We start from the raw sequence: 23,918 nt of genomic DNA, 5'->3' as shown, positions 1-23,918 counted from the left end.
GTAACCCTAGGCATACATGTTCTATGTTTAATGCTACTGATCTCCATTGTAGATGTAGGTTTCAAATTATTTTTGTCCCAGTGCATGCACATCTTCAGCTTCATTCCTTTATGCTTTAATAAAGGAAAATTTAAGACAAGTAATGTTTAGAACAGATTTTGTATAGTTGGTAGTAGAATTCAAAAATATATTAGTTCTAGGCTGGGCATGGTGGCTCATGCCTGTAATTCCAGCACTTTGTGAGGCCAAGGTGGGCAGATCACCTGAGGTCAGGAGTTTGAGACCAGCCTGGCCAACATGGTGAAACCCCGCCTCTACTAAAAATACAAAAATTAGCCGGGCAGGATGGTGCACATCTGTAATCCCACCTACTCAGGAGGCTGAGGCAGGAGAATTGCTTGAACCTGGGAGGCAGAGGTTGCAGTGAGCTGAGATCGCACCACTGCACTCCAGCCTGGGTGACAGAGAAAAAAATAATATATATATTTATATTCCAAGTCATAAAGTAGACCAAAAATATAAGTAGCTCTAAAAATAGTTTAGATAAAACGTTTTATTGAAAGGTAGAGAGTGGATTTTGGAGAAACTGAGATTTTTGTGTACTTCTAAATATTGAGGTTGATGAAGAGCACAGTTATTCAGGCTTTCACTTCTTTTAATGAGGATTTATTGAGGCACCTGTTACTTGCTTAGATTAAGCTAGGCATTGGGGATATGGTGTGAAGTAGACAGTTTTGTTCTATAACATCAAATGGCGAAACAATAACAAGTAAACTAAACTAATGATAGCAACCATATAATTACCAGTTGTTTTAAATGCCAATTAAACAAATAGGGTGGTAAGAATGTGGAGTAATTGGGATAGTCACTTTAGGGCGCTTGTGGAGACCACAGGAGAGGGCGACATGCGTGTTTGTGATTTCTGTGGCACCACCCATCAGTGGACCTGCTGGACCATGGTTCTGACTTCTGTCCTTCCCCCATTTTATAGATGGGGAAGGTGAGATGCAGAAGCACAGTAATTTTCCATGCGCGTGTAAGCATCTCTGTAAGTGGTTAAGTGAGAATTCAAACCCAGGTGGTCTGACCCCAAAGCTTGTATTTTTAACCACTATGCTATCCTCTCTCACAAGTAATATTAGTTTCATTTTAGTGAAATAGCCAAGATAAAAACAAGCAGGCTGGGCGCAGTGGCTCACACCTGTAATCCCAGCACTTTGGGAGGCTGAGGTGGTCAGATCACCTGAGGTCAGTAGTTTGAGACCAGCTTGGCCAACATGGTGAAACCCGATCTCTACTAAAAATACAAAAATTAGCCAGGTGTGGTAGTGAGCACCTGTAATCCCGGCTACTCAGGAACCTGAGGCAGGTGAATTGTTTGAACCTGGGAGGTGGAGATTGCAGTGAGCCAAGACTGGGCCATTGTGCTCCAGCCTGGGCAACAAGAGCAAAAACTCTGTCTCAAAAAAAAAAACCACCCCCCCCCAAAAAAAAACCCAAGCAGACTAACCCCGAAGCCTGCTCTTAACAGCTACACTAACTGCCTCTCAAGAAGCTGTAGAGCTTATAGACTGACACAACTAGTGTGCTGTTAGCATTTTTTTCCTGTAATTAATATTTATTTTTTCCATTTTATTTAGATTTCATTATTTTTCAACTGATTGTAAACCACCTTCAAAAGAAAAGAAAAATGGAAGCGAAGTCTCAGTTTTTGGATCAATTTGAAATATTCTTTCAAAGAATATGACATTCGTTAACTTGAGCCCCTTCATCTGCCTATGCAGTCCAGTATTCAAGAGAAAGGAGTTCGTCTTAGTCTGTTTGAACTGCTATAATGAAGCATCATAGACTGGGTAGCTTATAAACAACAGAATTATATTTCTTATACTTCTGAAGGCTGGGGAGTCCAAGATCAGGGCACTGGCAGATTCAGTGTCTGGTTAGGGCCTGTTCCCTAGATCAATTCATAGAATTGTGCCTCACATGGCAGCAAGGAGCAAGAGGGTGCTCTGGGACCTCTTGGGCACCAATCCCATTTGTGAGGGCTCTTCCCCATGACCTACATTTATGAAGGCCCCACCTCCTAATACGATCACATTGATGATTAGGTTTCAACCTATGAATTTTAGGGGGACACAGATGTTCAGAACATAGCAGAATCATACAATAAATACCAAGAAAGGTATACTCGCAGTGTTTAGAATAAATGGAAACTGAAAAACTATTAATAGGCCAAATCTTTTTTTTTTGAGAAGTATTACAAAACTTTATTTTATATCCCATAATCAAGAAATCTCCTGAAATTTACCTAATACCCATTTGACAATACTTTTTATGGCAAATATTAACATTTAAGGAATTAAGAGTTTCAGAGATACAGTTTCCAGAGCTTCCCAATACAGTTGGAGGTTTCCTCTGGGTGGTACAAACTTGCTTGATTCACTTCTATCAATGATGTTAGGATCCCAGATGCCAGTGTGAGGCACTACTGCTCCAAATGGGTCACTAAGGAAATGAGCTCTAAATTAAGAGTGATTGGCTTCCAATGCACATATTTTCCATATTATTAAATAGTCAATGGGTTTCTTTTAATGCAAGAGAACAGATTTTTATCATAACTGTTATAAAGCTCAGTATGTTCTTTCTGAGAGAGAGAGGTTTAAAAAACTTAAAAATAAATATTAACCAAAGCTCAGTAAGAAATTCTATTCTCAATTGTAATGGTAATGCTGAGACCCTAATGCAACTCAACTTTTTAAATCCATTTGTATTGGTTTCCATTTAAATGGCTATTCAAAATTATTTTTTATTTTAGGCTAAATATAAAGCAAATACAAATATAATGGCTTATCAATAAAAGTTCTCATACTGATTCATATGGGTTATTTCTAGCACAATGAAAGTCAGTAAGTCATTTATGTTTTTAAGGAAGATTGCTGAGTAGAAAGATATAATGTCTGCAATATTCATAAACTATCCAACTATAATCAGGAATAACCTAAAACAACTTCTAGGCATTCATATGGGAAGATGATTATTTGTGGTATAAAAGAGTTTTAAACTAAATTCTAAAATTCAACCCCATAACTGAGGGATTTATATAATCTATAGACTATATATTATAAACAAATATGCGCTAACTTAAAAGCCTTGAAATCTTTATCAAAAATATCCTATAACATAAGAGTTGTAAACTCAAATACTTACAAGGACAAAGGAAGGTTATCTGAGTACGGAAAGTACTGATGTGGGCACAGTAGCAAACTGGAGAGTATATGAATAGGCCAAATCTTAAAAGAGGATATACTAATACTAGCGTGTACCCACACACATATCTGGCATTTCTGATAGAACAGGTTTGTTCTGGAGAGTTGATACATAATGAATTTCGCTTTTAGTTTTCTGTAACATCCCTGTGTTGCAATAGGGGAAGAAGCATCACTTCTCTCTGTTTATAATTAGAAAATGCAGGCTTATAAGGTTATGCTCAGAGTGAGTCAAGCTGAATATCAGGCAGTCTTGAATCATAAACCCTCTAAACCCTTCTTAAAAAATTATTGTCTCCATGAATAATAATAGGAACCAAGAGTCTATATGAGCCCAGCAGTGCAAATTAGTCTACAAATTAACTTGGTTTGGCAAAAGTAAAATGTTTTCTTAGTGTTCTTCAAAAATACTTATTCAGACACATGTAAAAGAATATTATGGTATATGTTTGTAAGTAATTGAAGTGTTTGGGGTTTTTTGTTTGTTTGTTTGTTTCTTGTTTTTGGGGTGTGTGTGTGGCATGTTTATGGTTTTTTGTGTAGCTTACTGTAGCCAGATAAATTAAATGCATTGTAACTCATTGAAAAATAGAACAAATTTAAACTGAATAAGGAATGTGGTTTTATAGGATTATAGCATAGTTAATATCACTAACATAAAGAAGAAGTGTCAGGAAGAGAACAATAACACATGCTATGATACTGAAAGGAAACAACATTTGGAATAGCAAAAGTGATAAAAAGAAAATAATAGGAAATGACCTAAATTTTATGAAAGGTGTCTTTCTAATGTCTTTAAATACAAAAGAAGGAAGTAAGACAGAGAGCAGACTAAAAAGAAAGGTAGTCGTATGATGTAAGAGTCTGTCCACTGGAGCTTAACAAGTACAGTGGAGAACAAAAAATGGGGCTAAATGTTGAATACAATAGCTGTTTAGTAATGATCGGAGGACAGGTAGATGGGGGGATCCTGTCTTCACAAAAGAAAGGTCAGAAGAAGGCAGAAAGTACTTTTTGGGTCAATCCAAACAAGATAAAGTAACAGAAGAAAATAATACCAAGTAGACAATGTTTTAAGGTAATGAATGTATGGTCTGATGTTATTCACATTGCTTAGCAACAAGCAGTTTTAAAAAAAGAATGAAAAAGGAACTATGGAAAAGAAGAAAGAGACATGTGTCTTGTAAAGTAATCAGATACAAGGTGAAAATGAGAAGAGTCAAGATAGAAAGTGAATTTAGACCTCAAAGAAGTTTGAGACAAATGACCCACATTTGTTATTGTCTTTTAGGTCAGTTTTTTAAAAAGTTAGATACTGAATTATAATAATCATTAAAATAACTGCCCACAGTAGAGTTTGATTGCTAAGTAAAATATACTCCATATTCTTTATATCTAAAGCTGTGAAGATGTATTTAGACATTCATATAATTAAATATTTTGAGAAAATATATTTTAATACAGTATGATAAATCGAATCTACAAAAATGATTTAAAATGTGATTTCGAAGGGCATTTGGAGATTATTTTCATCGTATATTTTCTTATTTTGGATATGGATTGTTGCTTTATACCTCTCTAATACTTTATTTTATATATTTAGATAGTGGGTAGCATCTGACCTGTTTGTAAAGTTCAGAAGTACCTTTATGTAAATAATAGCTTCTAAAGGCCAGCAGACGCATTTAAAAATAAGCAAGTGAATTAATTCATCCCATATCTGGCAGTTAAAATAGAATACATTTCCATTATATAGATTTAGATTTGACCTTGTAAAAACTGAAAGCAATACAAACCCCACATATCACAACCACCACAGAGTTTATCTAATGAAAGGATTATGTCTCAAAACATTGCTCAGATCATCTTTTAGTATGTCCCATCGGCAAGCTAGAATTTTTCTCCTAGTCATCTGTCTTTCGAAATCACATAGTCTCAAGGCTTTTTTTCCGCCATCCATTTGAGAAAATGACCAACGTTCTGTAGTGTTGGAAAGAAGGCACATATTTAATAGCAAACATGGAAGCAATTGAATGAAAGTACTAATAATCAGGCTTTTATTGAGTTTTGGGACTTACATGTCATTACTCATGATAGAGCTTCACAGTGCTTCTGCCAATCAGAGTTCTTACTGCACAGTGTTTTGAGGTTGAGAGTGGTAAACTGTGCAGTGACTCTCAAAATAGTTATCCTATGTCTTAATATATGAAGGGGTGCCTTTTGAGATACTCTGATTTGTATTTAGGATTTACCCATTGCTAAAGCTGAATGCTTTTAATTAAAACAGTAGATCAAAACAACTGCCAAACCCTTTCATGCAGTAAAACAATCATATTTCAGTAAATCTGAGACACCGTTCATTCTAGGGGCATCATCATACTATGTACCACTAATGACAGAAAAAGTTCTGCCCATTAAACTATGACACACTGCTAAGATACCAATGATTGTAAGATGCCTTGCAAATTTAGAAATTTTAAATTGTGGAAAATGGTGTTAGAGAAGCAGTGAAATAAGGTCATGTGCACCTTTGCCACCTTGTTCTAAATTCTCTTTAGATTTCTTATACCCAATACTAATGCTATCCAATGTACTTTATTCTGTCTTCTTAGGACCTCTACTTGGCCCCATTACCCTATTTCACTGCTGGTAACCTTGACTTCACTCAAAAATACTTTTGGTCATCTACTCAGAGAGTAGATAGTACTTAATCTCAGTCAAACATCCCTCTCTGACCTATCCTAGCCTTATGAGAGGAGCTAGATATCAATTGTAGATAGTCAGTGGGCTCATTCTTGCCTCGTAAGCTGGATGTAGGCATCACTTCACGAAGACCTGGTTTTACGGCCGTTGTAGAGCTTCCCCATTCAGTATTTGTTGGGCTCCTACTAGGTGCCCGGCATTGTGCAGGTACTCTAGGTTACGGCACTGAACAAGACATGTCCTGCAGTCAAAGAACTTGCATTCTGGTGGGAGAGTAGATGCATAAACAGGGATTGGAATTCACTTAACTTTAGCTGTGACAGGCAGCGCTGCCAGGAGCTAAAGTTTCTCTTCACCTCTTCCTTGATTTACTGTCCCCCTCTTCTTTTCCCGTGACCCCCAACTTAATCCTTCATAATATCAAACGAATGTAACCTGTCTTGCATTGCACTGAAGCCTATCAAGAATTCTCTACAAATGGACTATCTGAACCCATGCTCATGTTGTTTGGTTTTTACTTTTTTTTTCTTTTTTTTTTGGAGACGGAGTCTCGTTCTTTCACCAGGCTGGAGTGCAGTGGCACGATCTCAGCTCACTGCAACCTCCGCATCCTGGGTTCAAGCGATTCTCCTGCCTTAGCCTCCCAAGTAGGTGGGATTACAGGCACGCACCACCATGCCCAGCTAATTTTTTTGTGTTTTTAGTAGAGAAAGGGTTTCACCATGTTGGCCAGGATGGTCTCGATCTCTTGACCTTGTGATCCACCCACCTCGGCCTCCCAAAGTGCTGGAATTACAGGCATGAGCCACTGCGCCCAACTGTTTTTACTTCTTAAAAAACACATCTTAAATACATAATCATGTGCATATTTGGAATAGAAATTGCCCCAATCCTAATCAGCTACCCAAGTGGGAGTAGGAATAACTAATTGTAATTATGGTGTTTGACCCTGTCTTGGAGATAGCATGTCCAAGAGGCCCAGCAGCCTCTGACCTTAGGAAATGACCTAAATACAGCCTCGTCTGTTTAATGGAACCATCTCCTCCTCCTCTGCTTTTCCTTCCTCCTCCTTCACCACCCCCACTACTGATGCTATTAATATTCTGGGCCCTGCCTTCCCTCTAGCTCTATTTCAGCCAAGCTTCTAGGAAAAGTACTCTGCCTGTTGTTTTCATTTCCCCACAGTCTCTACCTCCGAACTCAGCACAGTGTGGCTGTCACTTCTACCAGCTCCACTGAAACAATTTTGTTGTGCTCACAAACTCCCAGTTCCAAACGTAACCTTCACCCTTCAGTCTTTGAACCCTTTTCAACATTCAACACTAATGACCTCCCTGACACACCGTTTTCCATTGGCATCTGACACTGCTGTCTCCTGGGTTGGTCCGGCCTTTAACAACCAATGCTTCTACTCTCCTTTGTTGAATGGCACTCTGCCTGCATGCCCCTTCCAATTTTCTCTTCCTTACCGGTATACCTTCTCTAGGAGATTTCACTCACAGGCTCCACTCCCACATGGAAGACTCCCAGTTCCATTCCTTTAGCTCAGCCTGGTTTTCTCAGCATCTCACCCCATCTTCAACTCCTACTGAACCTCTTTGTCTGAGTGTCCCCACTGACCCCTCGAACTCTACATATTCTAAGTGGTTTATATTACCTTTTACCTGCTGATCCTTCTCCTTTTTGGGGAACTTTTATTGGTTCATGATATCACCATTTACTCAATTACCCATATCAGGAACCTCTAAATCAGCCTCTTTTCTTGATCACTTATAACCAACTGGTCACCAAATTCTATCTCATCTACCACTCAGATCTGCCTCATTTTTTTTCCACCTCAACATTCTTGACCCATGCTATCTTAGTTAGCTGTAACAAAGTACCTCACACTGTGGCTATATGGTTTGGCTGTGTCCACACCCAAATCTCATCTTGAATTATAGGTCCGTAATCCACATGTGTCATGGGAGGGACCCGGTGGGAGGTAATTGAATCATGGGGGTGGATTTTTCCAGTGCTGTTCTCATGATAGTGAATTAAGTCTCACGAAATCTGATGGTCTTATAAAGGGCAGTTCCCCTGCATGGCCATTCTTAGTTGGTGGAGTAATTTATCTGGTTACTTCTGTTAACAAACGAGACTCTGGCATGCTAACTAGTTACACGACCCCTGAGCAATCAGCATCCCCAGCTTTAGAGGGAAAAGTGGCATCCAGCCACCCAAGATTGAGCAATAACAGGTCTGTGATACCCTTAGATGTCCAGGGCTGCATGTGTGCTATACTGACTGGTGGTATTTTGCCCTGGTCCTAGAGATCTGTGGAACTTTGAACTTGAGAGAGATGTTTAGGGTATCTAGTGGAAGAAATTTCTAAGCAGCAAAGCATTCAAGAAGTGACTTGGGAGCTCTTAAAAACATTCAGTTTAATTCATTCACGAAGATATGGTTTGGAATTGAAACTTATATTTAAAAGGGAAGTAGAGAATAAAAATTTGGAAATTTGCAGCCTGATAATGCAATAGAAAAGAAAAACTCGTTTTCTGGGGAGAAATTTAAGCTGGTTGCAGAAATTTGCAAAAATAATGAGGAGCCAAATGTTAATCACCAAGCCAATGGGAAAAATGTTTTCAGAGCATGTCAGAGACCATGGCAGCCCCTCCCATCACAGGCCCATCAACCTAGGAGGTAAAAATGGTTTCATGGGCTGGCACCAAGACCTTGCTGCTTTGTGCAGTCTCAGGACTTAGTGCCCTGCATCGTAGCCATGGCTAAAAGGGGCCAATATACAGCTCAAACCATTGCTTCAGAGGGTGTAAGCCCCAAGCATTGTAGATGTCCATGTGGTATTGGGCCTCTGGGTACACAGAAGTCAAGAACTGAGGTTTGGGAACCTCTGCCTAGATTTCAGAGGATGTATAGAATTGCTTGGGTATCCAGGCAGAAGTGTGCTTCAGGGGTGGAGCCCTTATTCTGCTAGGGCAATGCAGAAGGGAAATGTGGGGTTGGAACCCCCACATAGAGTAGTCCCCACTAGGACTAATGGAGCTATGAGAAGCGGGCAACCATCCTCCAGACCCCAGAATGGCAGACCCACTGGCAGCTTGGACTGTGTATCTGGAAAAGCCACAAACACTCAATGCAAGCCTGTGAAAGCAGCCAGGAGTGGAGCTGTACCCTGCAAAGCCACAGGGACAGAGCTTCCCAAGGCTGTAGGAACCCACTTCTTGCGTCAGCATGTCCTGGATGTGAGACATGGAGTCAAAGGAAATAATTTTGGAGCCTTAAGATTTGGCTGCCCCACTGGATTTCAGACTTGCATGGAGCCTGTAGCTGCTTTGTTTTGGCCAATTTTCCCCATTTGGAATGGGTGTATGTACCCAATACCTGTACCCCCATTATATCTAGAAAGTTACTAACTTGCTTTTGATTTTACAGGCTCATAGGTGGAAGGGACTTTCCTTGTCTCAGATGAGACTTTGGACTGTGGACTTTTGAGTTAATGCTGAAATTAGTTAAGACTTTGGAGGACTACTGGAAAGGCATGTTTGGTTTTGAAATTCGAGGACATTAGATTTGGGAGTGGCCAAGGACAGAATGATATGGTTTGACTGTCTCCCCACCCAAATCCCATCTTGAATTGTAGCTCGCATGCCCCCCTCATATCGTGGGAGTAATCCGATGGGAGGTAATTGAATCATGGGATGGGTTTTTCCCATGCTATTTTCGTGATAGTGAATAAGTCTCACGAGATCTATGGTTTTATAAAGGGGAGTTCCCCTGCACAAGTTCTCTTGCCTGCTGCCATGTAATAAGATGTGGCTTGCTCCTTCTTCACCTTCCACCATGATTATGAGGCCTCCCCAGCCATGTGGAACTGTGAGTCAATTAAACCTCCTTTATAAAATACTCAGTCTTGGGTATGCCTCTCTGTGTGACATAGACTAATACTAATCCTAGAGTGAGAATAGACTAATACAGTGGCTTAAACAACAGAAATTGATTTTCTTACCGTTCTGGAAGTTAGAAATCTGAGAAAGCAACAGGGTTGGTCCCTTCTGAGCTCTCTCTTCTTGGCTTGCAGATGGCCACCTTCTCTCTGTGTCTTCACATATTCTTCCCTGTGTGTGTGTGTGTGTGTGTGTGTGTGTGTGTGTGTGTCTGTATCCTAATCTCTTCTTATAAGGATACAGTCATATTGGATTAGGGCCCACCTGCATAACTTCACTTAAATGTAATCGCCTCTTTAATGACCCTATCTCTAATTACAGTCACATTCTGAGGTGCTGGGGGGTTAGGACTTCAGCAAATGCAGCCCATATTACCTGCTTTCATCTTCTTATGAGCTTACAGCTCACTCTCCTACTTTATTTCCATACCTCCAGTATCATCTGTATTCTGATATATCTTCCATGTCACCATCGGAGAGGTTATTCTGAATTCAAATAGGAGCATGGTACTCTCCCTGCTTAAAGCCTTGGGTCAGTTGACTATCTACCCAGATCCCTGCACAAGGCACTCTTTCCTACTTGCACTGTGCTCCAGCCACGCAGAAGTGTTTCAGCTTCTCTAAAGGCTTAGACCCACACCTCTGTGCCTTTGCACATGTGACTTTCTGGGTCTGGAATGTTCTTAACCCTTGACTCTGCCTCCCTTTGACTCACCAACTATGAATTGTTTAAGACCCATTATAGGTAGCCAGGAGGAACCATGGCAAATAGCAATAGAACAAATGGAGAGAAATTAATATATGAGAAGGCATCTTGTTCATAAGAACACAAAGGAAAAGAATATGGTAATGTAAATGAGGCTATTATAGACTTTTGTCATTCTGTGGAGCCCCTGAAGCTTTCTTAAAGGGATGGAAGATAAAATTTACATCTTCCTTTTCATCATTTACTTAGCCATCAGTTCAGGGCCCGTCTCACTATATGTAATCACTGCCTAGCTTCCTAAATCGGAGCCCTTTCATAGGGCTGTGGTGGGATCCAGAGAACCCACTCTCAACAGTCTCTGTTCTTTAACCCTAGACACAGGAACAATGCAGCTCTTCCCCAACCTTTTCTGAAAAAAGAGTACAAATTGCAAGAAATGCAGCACAGATTGTATGATGTCAGTACATTAGCAGTGACACGGGAAACCTGATGGAGTCGGGGGAAAAGGTGTAAATTGCAGGATAATATCAAGGGGAGGTCAGTATGTTAGTAATGCAGGGAATATGATGGACTTAAAGAAAAGGTATAAATTACCGAGTAATAGAAATGAGAGGTCAGTACATTAGTAACATGGGGAAACTAGCAGATTTGGGAGGAAAAGGTGCAAATTGTAGGATGATGTAAAGTAGAGGCATCACTGTAAAGGTGAGCTTACCTCATACCAGAAGACTGGCTGCCCATACAGACTCTGGCTACAACTTTCAGTATTTTTCTAGTTCTGTCTCACAGCAGATCTTTAAGTATTTTACAATCATTAATTAAATTTCTTTAAGAGCTCTTTAAGTCTCCTTAAGTCATTAGTTAAATTTCAAGCTAATATTACAGAGAAAAATCATTGTCCCTGCTCAGTGGAAAAAAAAAAAGGTCAGAAAGAGTCCCTCAAAACTTCTGAATGCCTGAACCTATCAACCTCTTATGTGCCAACTAATAAACACCCATCTTTTTAAGAATCCTTTGCTGCGCACAGGCACACATTCCTCCAAGAGGCTCTGTAAACATGACTGATGTTTCTGTGTTCAAGACAAAATTAAAGCAGCCATATAATAAAATGTTTTAAAATAAATGTTTTATTGACATATAACATATGATGGGAACCTATTCTGCACAGGCCTTTCTCATTTCCACATGGTTTATGAGTGAGGCAGTCGCTGCCCTTTTTCCCAGAATATCTTTTCAAGGATGTTTTTATAGAAAACAGCCTTCAGAGACAGAGATAGTGTCTCCTTCTGGAGCAAAGGAGAGGCCCGCTTACTGACCATTTAAAAAGAGCTAGGGCTGGGCGCAGTGGCTCACACCTGTAATCCCAGCACTTTGGGAGGCCCAGGTGGGCAGATCACCTGAGGTCAGGAGTTCAAGACCAGCCTGGCCAACATGGCAAAACCGTGTCTCTAGTAAAAATACAAAAAAATTAGCCAGACATGATGGCATGTGCCTATAATTCTAGCTACTCAGTAGGCTGAGGCAGGAGAATTGCTTGAACCCAGGAGGCATAGGTTGCAGTGAGCCAAGATCACTGCACTCCAGCCTGGATGACAGAGGGAGACTCTGACTCAAAAAACTTCTTTTAAAATTTTTTTTTAAAAGATTCTGGTTTCTTAAACTCAAGGTTCTTCTTCTGTGATGCAGCCTTTTGCACGTGCAGGCATCCCTCTGGGCCCAGCTGCATCAGCCCAGAGAATTTGGGGCAAGGACTGACACAAACGTGCTGATGCTCTTGCTGCTTGCTGGGCCCGGAGTAATGAAGTTCTTTGTTTCTGACCCAGTTGTCCTGGGTCTTCTGCCAGCACCTGTGAGCCTGTGGCATGTGGCAGCTACCAAGGAGACTACATCTTCAGATCCTTCACAGTTTTTAATAGTTTCTTCAACAAGGATGGGATGCTGCCAGAGATATGGCTTTCTGGAGGAAGGATGAGGAAATCATGCTCCTTAACAGGACTTGAGGGAAGTGTATAGGAATTAGTAGTTAATGTGTTGATGGAACTGTATGGTCAGCCAGGCAGTCATGATCTGCTTCATTACCTGTTGAGAAAGGGGAGTTGGGGACTGGGCACGGTGGCTCACACCTGTAATCCTAGCACTTTGGGAGGCCAAGGCAGGTAGATTGCCTGAGCTCAGGAATTCGAGACCAGCCTGGGCAACACGGTGAAATCCCATCTCTACTAAAATATGAAAAATTAGCTGGGCATGGCAGCATGTGCCTGTAATCCCAGCTACTCAGAAGGCTGAGGCAGGAGAATTGCTAGAACCCAGGAGGCAGAGGTTGCAGTGAGCCTAGATCGTGCCACTGCACTCCTACCTGGGCGACAGAGCTAGACTCTTAAAAAAAAAAAAAACGATTTGGGGAGGGTCTTGCAGTGGATTCACAGATAAATGTCTAGAAAGCGCCCGGGTTGTTGCTACCTCTCTTCCAGGCAGGAAGACTTCCTCACCAACGAGGTGGTCAGCCCCAGGTCCACCATTAAAACAACTGTACAGAGATTCATCCTGGGTTGGCAGAAGGCTCTATCCCCTTTCGGACAACAGTTAAATAGACGAAAACCAGAGAATCACTAGAAGTTTGTCTTCGGAGATCGGTGGTGGGGCATGTCATGCTTGTTAGGGAAGAATGGTGACAGCTGAGCCATGTCAGCCCAGTCTCTCCTGCACTCTACCAACTTCAGACCCACGTGGACATAAAGGTCTCAAAGATTTTCACAGGGTTTAACCAAACTAAAAAATAGACATTTCAAGATCCACATTTGGAAGAAAAATATTTTGAAAAGCAAGAGAATGAGAAATGAAAAGTTCAGGAAAGTGATTACTTAAGAAGACGTGGCACAGGACTCAGATCGAGAAGGAACACAGAGGCAGCTATGGTAATCTTGTTAATTCTCTAGTTCTGACGTTGGGGGTGAGTTCACAAGATCTGATTTTGTTATACTTTATAATACACCTATTTGTCACCTATGTTCTTTTGTATATATTAGCTGTTACATAATATATTTTTTGTGATCAGCTTAGGGAAATTTATAATTGGAATTATTGAATTGCCGTGAGTCATATAACATCTGTTAGATTCTTATATGGCTCTAGTAGAGCGGAGAATAGTGTCTTTCCATCAAAGCCCTGTAATATCAAACAAGAATGTCCAACAGGAAAATGGTGTATCTGCCTACCTTCCCAGGAGACATACTGGAGATGTTCGAGGTTTTACCTTTCCTAGATCGTATATATGTATAAATTATTGCAGATGAAGTGATCTGGTATTTTCCTAATCTAAGATTAATTTAAAATTATTTTAGCTTAATGTCTAATTCTAGATACAGTTAATTTTCATTAGTTCTGAAACCAGATGCTACACTGCTATGTTTATAATGCTAAGGGTGCGTTACCTGGGAATTGGAGACATTTGGGAAGGTATTATATGTACTCTGCCAACCGCACTTTTGATGAGGAATGGAGAAACCATTGCCTTTCTAATTCTGCCTTCCATCTGGTAAAAAGAAGGTAGGATTCTTCAAGCCTTTCTCAGGTAGCAAAACTCTAAGGAGAACCGTGTGCTTTTTGTGTCCCCTGAGAATGACTGCAGCTCCTTGCTGGCAGCTTAGCCCAAAACAAGGCCTCTGGGAACTCACCAGCCCTCATCACACTTGGGAAGAGAGCTTGATCTGTGGTCAAGCTGTTGTTGGGAGTTAGGACACTAGATTCTTTGTGAGGTCTCTTAGGATGTTGTCATCATAAATAATAATCTCTAAAGGTTTTTACCACCTACTGTGGACCAAGTGCTTTCTGTGCTTTGCTTTATTTACTCTTCATAGCAACCCAGGGTAGCTACTGTCACCATCCCCATCTTGTGCTGAGGCAGCAGGGACCTAGAATAAGGTAAAATACTTTTTGTGGCCTCTTGGCCAGCATGCAAACTCGGTTCTGTGGATTCTATAGCTCATGCTTTTAACAGTGGCAGATCCTTGTCATTTAATCCTTTAATTCTGGTAACATCATATGAGTGTATAGAATTTTTTAACCTCATGGAAGTGAGAATGTCTTATAGTCGTGATCAGATGTTATGTAATAAGGACAAGTGAGTCAAGCTCTGTGACCTCCAGGCAGGAGCCCTCAATACATTAGCGATTGCTGAGATTTGATTACCCCTTTTTAAAATGAATTCCATGCTGGTACTTTTCAGCAAAACTGTATCATTGATACCAAGATGGTTAATATTTTCTAATAAGCTGGATTTAACATTTTCAAGTATGAGGGGAAGGGAACAAGTACATTAGAGATATTTTTATTTTTGTTTTTGTTTTTTTGAGACAGGGTCTCACTGTCACCCAGGCTGGACTGCAGTGGTGTGAACATGCATCACTGCAGCCTTGAACTCCTTAGCTCAAGTGATCTTCCTGCCTCAGCCTCCCAAGTAGCTGGGAACACAGGCGTGTACTAACACATCCAGCTAATTTTTAAAAAAATTGCAAAATATTATGCAAACCTACTTCGTTACAGAAACAAATATGCACACACTAGGTCTTATCCTAGTATATTCAAGAAATTTTTTTTTTTTTTTTGGTAGAGATGAGGTATCACTATGTTACTCAGGCTGGTCTCAGACTCCCAGGCTCAAGTGATCCTTCGCAGCCTCCCAAAGTTCTGGAATTACAGATGTGAACTATATTTCTTTTTCCTTTTTTCTTTTTTTTTTTTGAGATAGAGTTTTGCTCTTGTTGCCCAAACTGGAGTGTAATGACGTGATCTTGGCTCACTACTGCAACCTCTGCTTCCCAGGTTCAAGCGGTTCTCCTGCCTCAGCCTCCTGAGTAGCTGGGATTACAGGCATGCGCTACCATGCCTGGCTAATTTTGTATTTTTAGTAGAGACAGGGTTTCTCCATGTTGGTAAGGCTGGTCTCGAACTCCCAGCCTCAGCTTCCCAAAGTGCTGGGATTACAGGCATGAACCACCGCACCTGGCCTATTTCTTTAACACACTAGGATGAGACCTAGTGTGCGCATATTTGTTTCTGTAAGAAAGCAGTTTTGCATAGTATTTTGGTGTCTGTTATGCTCACAAAGGGTATGTCATTTTCCTTTTGAATTTGTAGTTGGTCCCTATGAGGAAAGTCACAGTACTTAAAGTGAAATGGGCTTCAAAGGTGGAATATGAAGTGTCTTTATCCTTAGCTTGCTGATTTGTCTTTATTCAGCTACAGAAAATATAAATACTTTAATCTGGTATACTTAAAACAAGGAACTACAATGTAAAGGTAGCCAGACCTGGCCTCCCTCAGGTCCAGAGGCTGGCCGCATCCCTAAAGGCAGGTACTCACTCGGTGCTCCAGAGACCCGGGACCCCCCCATTGCAATGTTTTCAGTAGAGCATTTTACAGTTTCTCTGCTTAACCCTATGAAGTATTTTATCTTGGTGTATTCTTGTAAATGCCTTAATTTGATGGAATTGGATACAAAATTGACATATCTTTTAATAGGAATGTTTGTATCTTTATAAACTCTTTCTGAGGACCACATAATCCTGTACATAATAGTGGTTTAAGTACACATAATTTGAAGTGCAAGTCACTCCAACTTACAAACCATATCATAGCAAGAAAAACCTTTATTTTAGCTTAGTCCTACCAGTCTTGCCAGTGTCTCTTCAGGGACCATATTCACTTGACTTGATGATGAGATTGCACACTGTTAATTTATCGGGTAAACGGATGTTTATTGCACACTTATTATGGGCTTAGTTCAAGGTTTTCCCTGTGGAAGAGACAAAGGAAGTACAGCCCCCAATTAAGAATGGATTGATTTCAAAATGATTGGGAAGCTGAATCTGGGACCCGGAATGTAGTGCCCAACAATGTAATGAATGGCACTTAATTTTCCAGGTTAGCCCATGAGGCATCATCAGTTCCTAGTGTGGTTTGTCCCTACCCTGATGTCTAAGGCTCCTATTAGGGTTGAGATACAAAAGAAAAGCAGGGGAAACTTTCTTCTGTTGGGAAAAGCAGTAAAGGGGAAAGAACTTACAGAGTGCCTATATAAATTGGTTATGAGTAACACATAAACAAGGAACAACAAATTGTGGAAGGCTGCAGCAGGCTTCTGAGGAGGAAGGCTTCCTCATGCCTCATGTTCCAGTGCAGGGTGACCTAGGCTCTGTTACCATAAACATTGTGCTCAAGGATGTAAAACCCCTTCGTAGCACTATGACATAGCCAGACTTGTAGGTTCCTTGTAAGGCCTGCATTCCATCAGCTGCACATAGATAATTGGCTAAAGATAACCACATGTTCTTGTTCTGTGAAACTCTGAAACCACTACTGTTATCAATCCGTAGAATGACACACCAGTTCTGGCTCACTGATTCACTTCTGGCTCACTGATTTACTCCACCATCATGTCACCCACTCCCCACCATTACTCTACCCCTACCCTGTAGATCAAAGTGATTGTAATCAATAGTGTGGATGATCAGAGCTCAGGACCTTCACTGCCTCCTCCAGAGTAATAAGTGATGGCCCCCTGGTCCCACTGTCTCTCTTAATCTGTCTTTTTCTCATGCCCTTGTTGCCACCGAACTCAGGGTACCCACGGGTGATGTAGGCCTGGCTCCCTACATTCTGGTGCCCAACGTGGGGCTCATGGATCCCTACACTTCTGCCTTTCTGGATAAGCTCACCCCTTCTTCAGTGCCTTCCTGCTGGGGTTCCCAGTGTCCAGAGGCACCAGCTGCTTCCTCCCTGCTTCCCCAACCCAGCAAAACTCTCCTTTCCTCTGCGTAGCTGATCTCAGTTAGATGTTAGTATGTAAGCATTGTGATTTAACTAATTCTTACTAACATGTGCATAACTGATAATTTCCTTAGTCTTCCCAGAGGCATTTGCATTATTAAAACAAAATACTTATTAAATGCATATTAAGTCAAGCAAGGGTAAATTATTTAGGACATAGGATAAAGTAAAATAAAAGATTAAGAACATGCAGGGGCAGTTGTGTTCAGGCTGTAGGATCACCCTGGAGGCAGAACAGCCCTAGGAGGTCCTTGTTCCCTGGGGCTGGCTTTCCAAAGCCCACCCTACTTCTCATTTCTTTCCTTATACTGTTTTTAAACTTGTGGGTTCTGTGTTAACATGGTGATGGCAGCAGCAGAAGCTCCATCGATTGAGGTGAGGTTTGGGGAGGACCAGGGATTGGCTGAGGTCATCCACGACTGATTTTAGGTTTGAGTTACATATACGCCAGATAGTAATAAACATAGGAACTACTGCCTGTATAAGGCAGGATCACTGACTAATGAACAAGACAAAGGTATAGCACCAGTAGTGACCAGAAATCATGGAATCATTCAGCAGTTCAGATCCTATTTGTTAGTGGCGAAGCAGGATACCTGGTTCCTGGCTTCATACTCGGTTTATAGTCTAGTCAGGTAAATAGATCTTAAGTAAATAATTACACTAAAAACAAGATCAGGCCAGGTGCGGTGGCTCATGTCTGTAATCCCAGCACTTTGGGAGGCCGAAGCGGATAGATCACTTGAGGTCAGGAGCTCAAGACCAGCCTGGCCAACATGACAAAACCCTCATCTCCACTAAAAATACAAAAATTAGCTGGGCTTGGCAGCTACTCATAAGGCTGAGGTTGCAGTGGGCCAGGATTGTGCCACTCCAGCCTGGGCAACAGAGTGAGACTCTGTCTCAAAAAAAAAAAAAAAAAAATTAAAAAATAGATAAATAAATAAAACATTTTAAAAAATGAGATCATTACACATTTCTCTACCTGCTATGGTAGAAAAGTAAAGAACGTCATGAATGATTATAGCCCGGGGCCTGATTGAGCTGGGTGGCTTCTCTGAGGGAGACACTTTCAGCCTAGACAAGATCAAGGCTGGGTCAGCTAAGTGACAAGGGTGTGGGCCCAGGGCATGGGAGAGCATTTCAGGCAAGATATGTGGTATGCAAGGCCCTGGGGAGGAAACACTCTCGGTGCCTTTGAGAAGTTGCTGGTAAGTCTTGAAGAGGGAGAACCTGCAGGTGCTGGAGGGGAGCCTTGGAGAGGCCGGGAGGCAGCTTTGTCCCCCACGCTTCGCAGGCCACATTGTTGGGGTGGAACCTGAAAGGTGTGAGGTCTGCCTTTAGGAATTTTAAGCAGGGGAGCAACAGGTTCTACTGTGTGGCCCTGACCATGTGTATAACTGGGACTTGGAAAAGGGAATCTATTACTGGTGAGGGCAGTTGAGATCTGAAGGGAGCAGAAGGGGTGGTTGCCACACAGCGTCATTTAGGGGTGCCCAAAAGGGCCCCTGACCAAAAATGTCTTTCCAGTCATCCCTAACAATGTCTAAAATCCTATCATTGAACTTCACATCCTTTAAAACATGGATCCTCTGACAGCCAAGCAGAATCAATTGCCACATAATATTTAAAAATTTTGTCAGGCCAGGCATGGTGACTCATGCCTGTAATCCCAGCAGTTTGGAAGGCTAAGGCAGGGCAGATCATTTGAGCTCAGGAATTTGAGACCAGCCTGGGCAACATGGCAAAACCCTATCTCAGGCCGGACGCTGTGGCTCACACCTATAATCCCAACACTTTGGGAGGCTGAGACAGGCAGATCATTTGAGGTCAAGAGTTTGAGACCAGCCTGGCCAACATGGTAAAACCCCATCTCTACTTCAAAAAAAAATACAAAATTTAGCTGGCCATGGTGGTGGGCACCTGTAATCTCATCTACTTGGGAGTCTGAGGCAGGAGAATCACATGAACCTGGGAGCTGAAGGCCACAGAGAGCCAAGATTGCCCCACTGCACTCCAGGCTGGGCAACAGAGCAAGAATCCATCTCATAAAAAAAAAAAAAAAAAAAAAGCCAGACATGGTGGCATACGTCTGTTGTCTCAGCTACTCTGGAAGCCAAGATGGGAGGATCACTTGAGCTTGGGAGGTTGAGGCTGCAATGAGCTGTGATTGTGCCACTGCACTCCAGCCTGGGCATTGGACCCTATCTCAAAAATAAAAATAAAAATAATTTTTTTTTAGACCTCCAGCCATTCTTTTCAAATAAAGTATCTCTCTTCTCCCCCAGCATCTCTTCCATCTTCACAGATGCCCAGGACTCATATGTCAGTCTCTAAATCAACGCCTGATTTCAAGGGAGGTTCTGTCAGATGCGACTTACATGAACTTTATGATGCAATTTTGAATCAGTCTGTTGCCTTCTCCCAGGATATAACATGTGGCTGATTGTAACTCCAGCTGCTTATTGTGATAGAAGGAATTTGTTGACTCTTGCAACAGAGCCATGTAGAAGTGGGATTGGCTTGGTATAATTTGATTGGCCCCTGGTCGCAGGTCTCTGGTGCTCTTTCAGACTGCAGTGGCTCCCACCTAACACCCATAACCTCACCAACCTGAGCTGGAAGTGCTGTTCTACTCAGGACAGCCACAAGCCCTTGGCTTCTCTCTAAGGTTGTGGGATACCCCTGAGCCAATTATTAGGGCCAGGAGTATCTAATAATCTGAAAACTAGTCACTGGGGGCATCCTGCTGATTGGCAGAGCATAATCTCTGGAGCTGTGGGTAGGATCCTTGCCTCCCAAATCACAGGAACCCTGGAGAACAAGAATGGGCACAAGGTCAAGTCAGCTCTAGGGAAGCACCAAACAACACTGACAGCATAGGGATATTTGTAATTTAAGCCTTATGTCTGTTTAATATTAAAGAAATGTGGCTGGACACGATGGCTCATGCCTGTAATCCCAGCACTTTGGGAGGCCAAGGCAGGCAGATCACTGGAGGCCAGGAGTTTGAGACCAGCCTAGGCAGTATGGAAAAACCCTGTCTCTACCAAAAAAAAAAAAAACCCAAAAAACAAAAACAAAAATTATCTGGGCATGTTGATATGCACCTGTAGTCCCAGCTACTACTTGGGAGGCTGAGGTGGGAGGATCAATTGAGCCCAGGAGGTCAAGGCTACAGTGAACCATAATTGCACCATGGTACTCCAGCCTGAGTAACAGCGTGAGACTCCTTCTGAGAAAGAAAGGAAGGAAAGGAAAGGAAAGGAAAAAGGAAAGAAAAGGGAAAAGGAGAAAGAAAGAAACATGGGCATCAGCAAACAGATGGGAGAGGAATTGTTTTTAGGGCAGACTGTCAGGCCATCCAACAGTTCCTGAACCTTGTGCTTCCTGTACTAGTCTTGCCCATGACACTCATTCATATAATCACTAATTTGTTAGTATGGCTTGGTTATGCAGTTATTTTTGCCTCTGACATACTCCTGTGTTAAAGGGCATGCATTTGAGCTTGGTAGTCTGGGACGTTTAAAATAGGCTAAGTGCGTGGGTGTTGGGGATGGAATTCAATAAAGATGTAGATTTTATTTGTTTAGAACAATTATGTGTTATTTAGAACTAGTTATTTTAAAATTAAATAGTGCTCCTCTTTGGTTATATTAGAATAATTTTATAAACAAGCTTGAGAGAAGTGGAAGAAGATGCATTTAAGGGTTATTGATTAAATAAAAGTTTGATGATCTTTGTTCTCGGTCTTATCTAAGTTTAAAGAGTTTTAAAAATTCATAATACGTGAATTTTCAGTTTTAAAAATATTGGAATTTTTTTTAGCTTTTACTTAACTAGTACAGGGTGTATTGAATTCTTCGGAAATACTTCAAAATCAGGCAAAATGTGTAGCATTTCCAATTTTTTATTCTAGGTCTTTTCTTTCTCGATCAACTGTATTCATTAATATTTGCAGATATATGAACATAAAATGAGCATTTGCGTCCCCATCAACAAACATTTATTATGTGCAAGGTGCATCCCCATTGCTGTGGATACAGCAAAGTAGAAGGCACACTTCCTTTCTTCAGGGAACAGCATATGATCTCTTTGGGAAGAAAAGCAAATACATGGAAAATAAAAAGTAGCAGTTCATTCACTGCCTAGTGGCAGCAGGCAAACCAACAGTGAGTTCAGAAAAGGGGGAACAATTGCTGGGGTGAGAGGAGAACACCTGCAGAGGATGGAAGAGGCTCAGATGTTGGCAAGGAAGGGGAAAACATCCCAGGTGGTCAAACAAGTTTGCTTTTGCAATTGCATTTCATTTTATTTTTCTTGAAATTATAGAGCATGTTGCATAATTCCAAGATTTTCTTTGTTGTATAGTATTTCCTGTAGAATTGTTGTGAGTTGGTCATATAGATCACTTCTGACCACTTGCGTATTGTCCAAAGTTTCTGTAATGATTTTCTATTATTTCAGAATTGTTTTATAATGATATAATGTAATTCTAAATTTCTTTTGTAATGTTGAAAGTATTAGATTATAATTAAGGTTTTAGGAAAGTATCAGTAATTATATAACTTCAGAAATATTGGGACAACTTCTTATTTAGCTAAATAGCTTAAAGTTGTTACATCTACATCAAACTTATCCAACCCGCATCTTCGGTAACCAGGACAGCCTTGAGTGTGGCCCAACATAGATTTGTAAACTTTTTAAAAACATGATGAGATTTTTTTTAAAGCTCATCAGCTATTGTTAGTGTGTTTTCTGTGTGGCCCAAGACAATTCTTCTTCCAGTGTTACTCAGGGAAGCCAAAAGATTGTTCTATGTAGTGATTATTTTGCAGCGCCTTAGTATGTTCAGAACTATTACTCGCTGTTGTCTTTTAGCTTGACCCATTCAGATGTGAGAATTTCAGAAAACTGAATCTAACTATCATCAAGTTGGCAGAGTTCTTAGCTGGCTTTCTTTAACATTGAGTTGTTGGATTATTCTTAGTTTAATAAATTTAGGATTAGACCTAAAATTTTTCATTTCATATGATTTCTTCCCTTTTAGTTTATTTCCTGTCCTTTACTCTTCATTTTTTTCCCACCAAACCTGTGAACTCCCCTAGTTGGCTGTGAATTCCTTTTAGACAGAGATTATTAGCTCCCTGGAGCTTTGGATGGTGCTTGGCACATAGAAGATGCACATTAAATTCTCAGTAAATGTATGGAAACATTTTACATCTAAGTAGAAAGAGATAATGCAGAGGAAATTAGATGTAAGTACTTAGGTATAATTTTAATTTTACATATGATTTTGAACAATATCTTCTTATAGCAGCTTCCTGCTAGTTTTACCTAGCTCAGAGCTAACTTTGTCTTACCTCCTCCAGGAGGTAAGATTTAGAAACCTACTAAAGTGCTCTCGGACATCAGTTATTTTGTAAGACAGACTTGTTATCTATGATACATTAACATGTTTGATGATGCGAATGCTCAAATTTTATAAGATTGTTTGTTCCTCTTCTACATAATTAAGTTCTTTTCAGAATAACTTATGTATTGTAATTCCATGAGTGTATTTCAGACTAGTCAATACAACTCAAATTTGATCATGATTACTAGCTTTTCAAAGTCATCCTTCATTTCCCACCAGGTAGCTTCCTGTCAGAATTCATTTCCCATTTGGAAAATATCTCTCTGACCCACAGTTTTCTGGACACAATTCATCCTTCACATGTGTGAGACTGCCCATTGTCATCAATCCTTAGCTCCTCAGATGCCAAAAAACTCCTCTATATTCAGAGTGATAAAATCTATCAAAAGTGTTGGAGGCAAGAAAACTAACAAAAATGTTTAAAAGATTTTGTTCCAGTGATTTTTCTAATTAAAAAATGCCCTTAATATCTGTTTCTGTTATTATTGTTGAAGAAATTAAAGTAATAACTGTTACAGTTGAAACAAGATGTGCTTTCTATTTTCTTTCCATCTTTATATAATTAAAAGTGAACTTTGGCAGAGCTGCAATATAATTCAATTCAATTTAGCAAACATTTATGGAGACCCTTCTGCTGGTCCTGCAATACCATGGTTTCTGCAAGAACTGGCTTTTAGTTGCAGCAAGTGTGTGAAAGAGTGTGATCCAGATGTGACTGCTGAGGAAACTAAAATTCACTGTGGGAGGAGATGAAGTCAGGAAAGATTCATCCAAAAAGGAATTTCATGTTGAATTTTGGACAAAGACTTAAATTTGGTTTGTGACTTAGTCTGTTTTTTGTTGCTATAACTGAATGCCTGAGACTTGGCAATTTATAAAGAAAAGAAATTTATTTCTTACAGTTCTAGAGGCTGGGTAGTCCAAGAACATGGCACCAGCATCTGGGGAGGACCATCTTGCTGCATCATAACATGGCAGAAAGCATCACATGGAGAGATGGCAAGAGTGTGTATGTCAGCTCAGGTCTCTCTTCCTCTTTTTATAAAGCCACCA

General features: G+C 40.7%; 1 protein-coding gene across 3 annotated transcripts in view; it reads left to right on the top strand.

Moving 5' to 3' along the window:
• The window catches only part of EFCAB11 (EF-hand calcium binding domain 11), a 163,546-nt gene that overhangs the window by 70,009 nt on the left and 69,619 nt on the right, over positions 1-23,918 (top strand). Inside the window, exon 6 of one of the 3 annotated variants that reach the window (XM_012453099.2) lies at positions 23,085-23,266. The exons of the other annotated variants lie outside the window; for them this stretch is intronic. Within the exon in view, the coding sequence (XP_012308522.1) occupies positions 23,085-23,088 (4 nt within the window). The 3' untranslated portion in view covers positions 23,089-23,266. Of the gene's footprint in view, positions 1-23,084; positions 23,267-23,918 lie in introns of those variants that run through there. 3 annotated transcript variants of the gene reach the window in all.

Source organism: Aotus nancymaae, unplaced genomic scaffold (assembly GCF_030222135.1).
Source record: "Aotus nancymaae isolate 86718 unplaced genomic scaffold, 86718_ANA_hifiasm-v0.15.2.pri h1tg000011l, whole genome shotgun sequence".
Classification (NCBI taxonomy): Eukaryota; Metazoa; Chordata; class Mammalia; order Primates; family Aotidae; genus Aotus; species Aotus nancymaae.
Note: the sequence above shows the minus strand (reverse complement) of the source record. Positions and strands in the feature narration are given on the sequence as shown.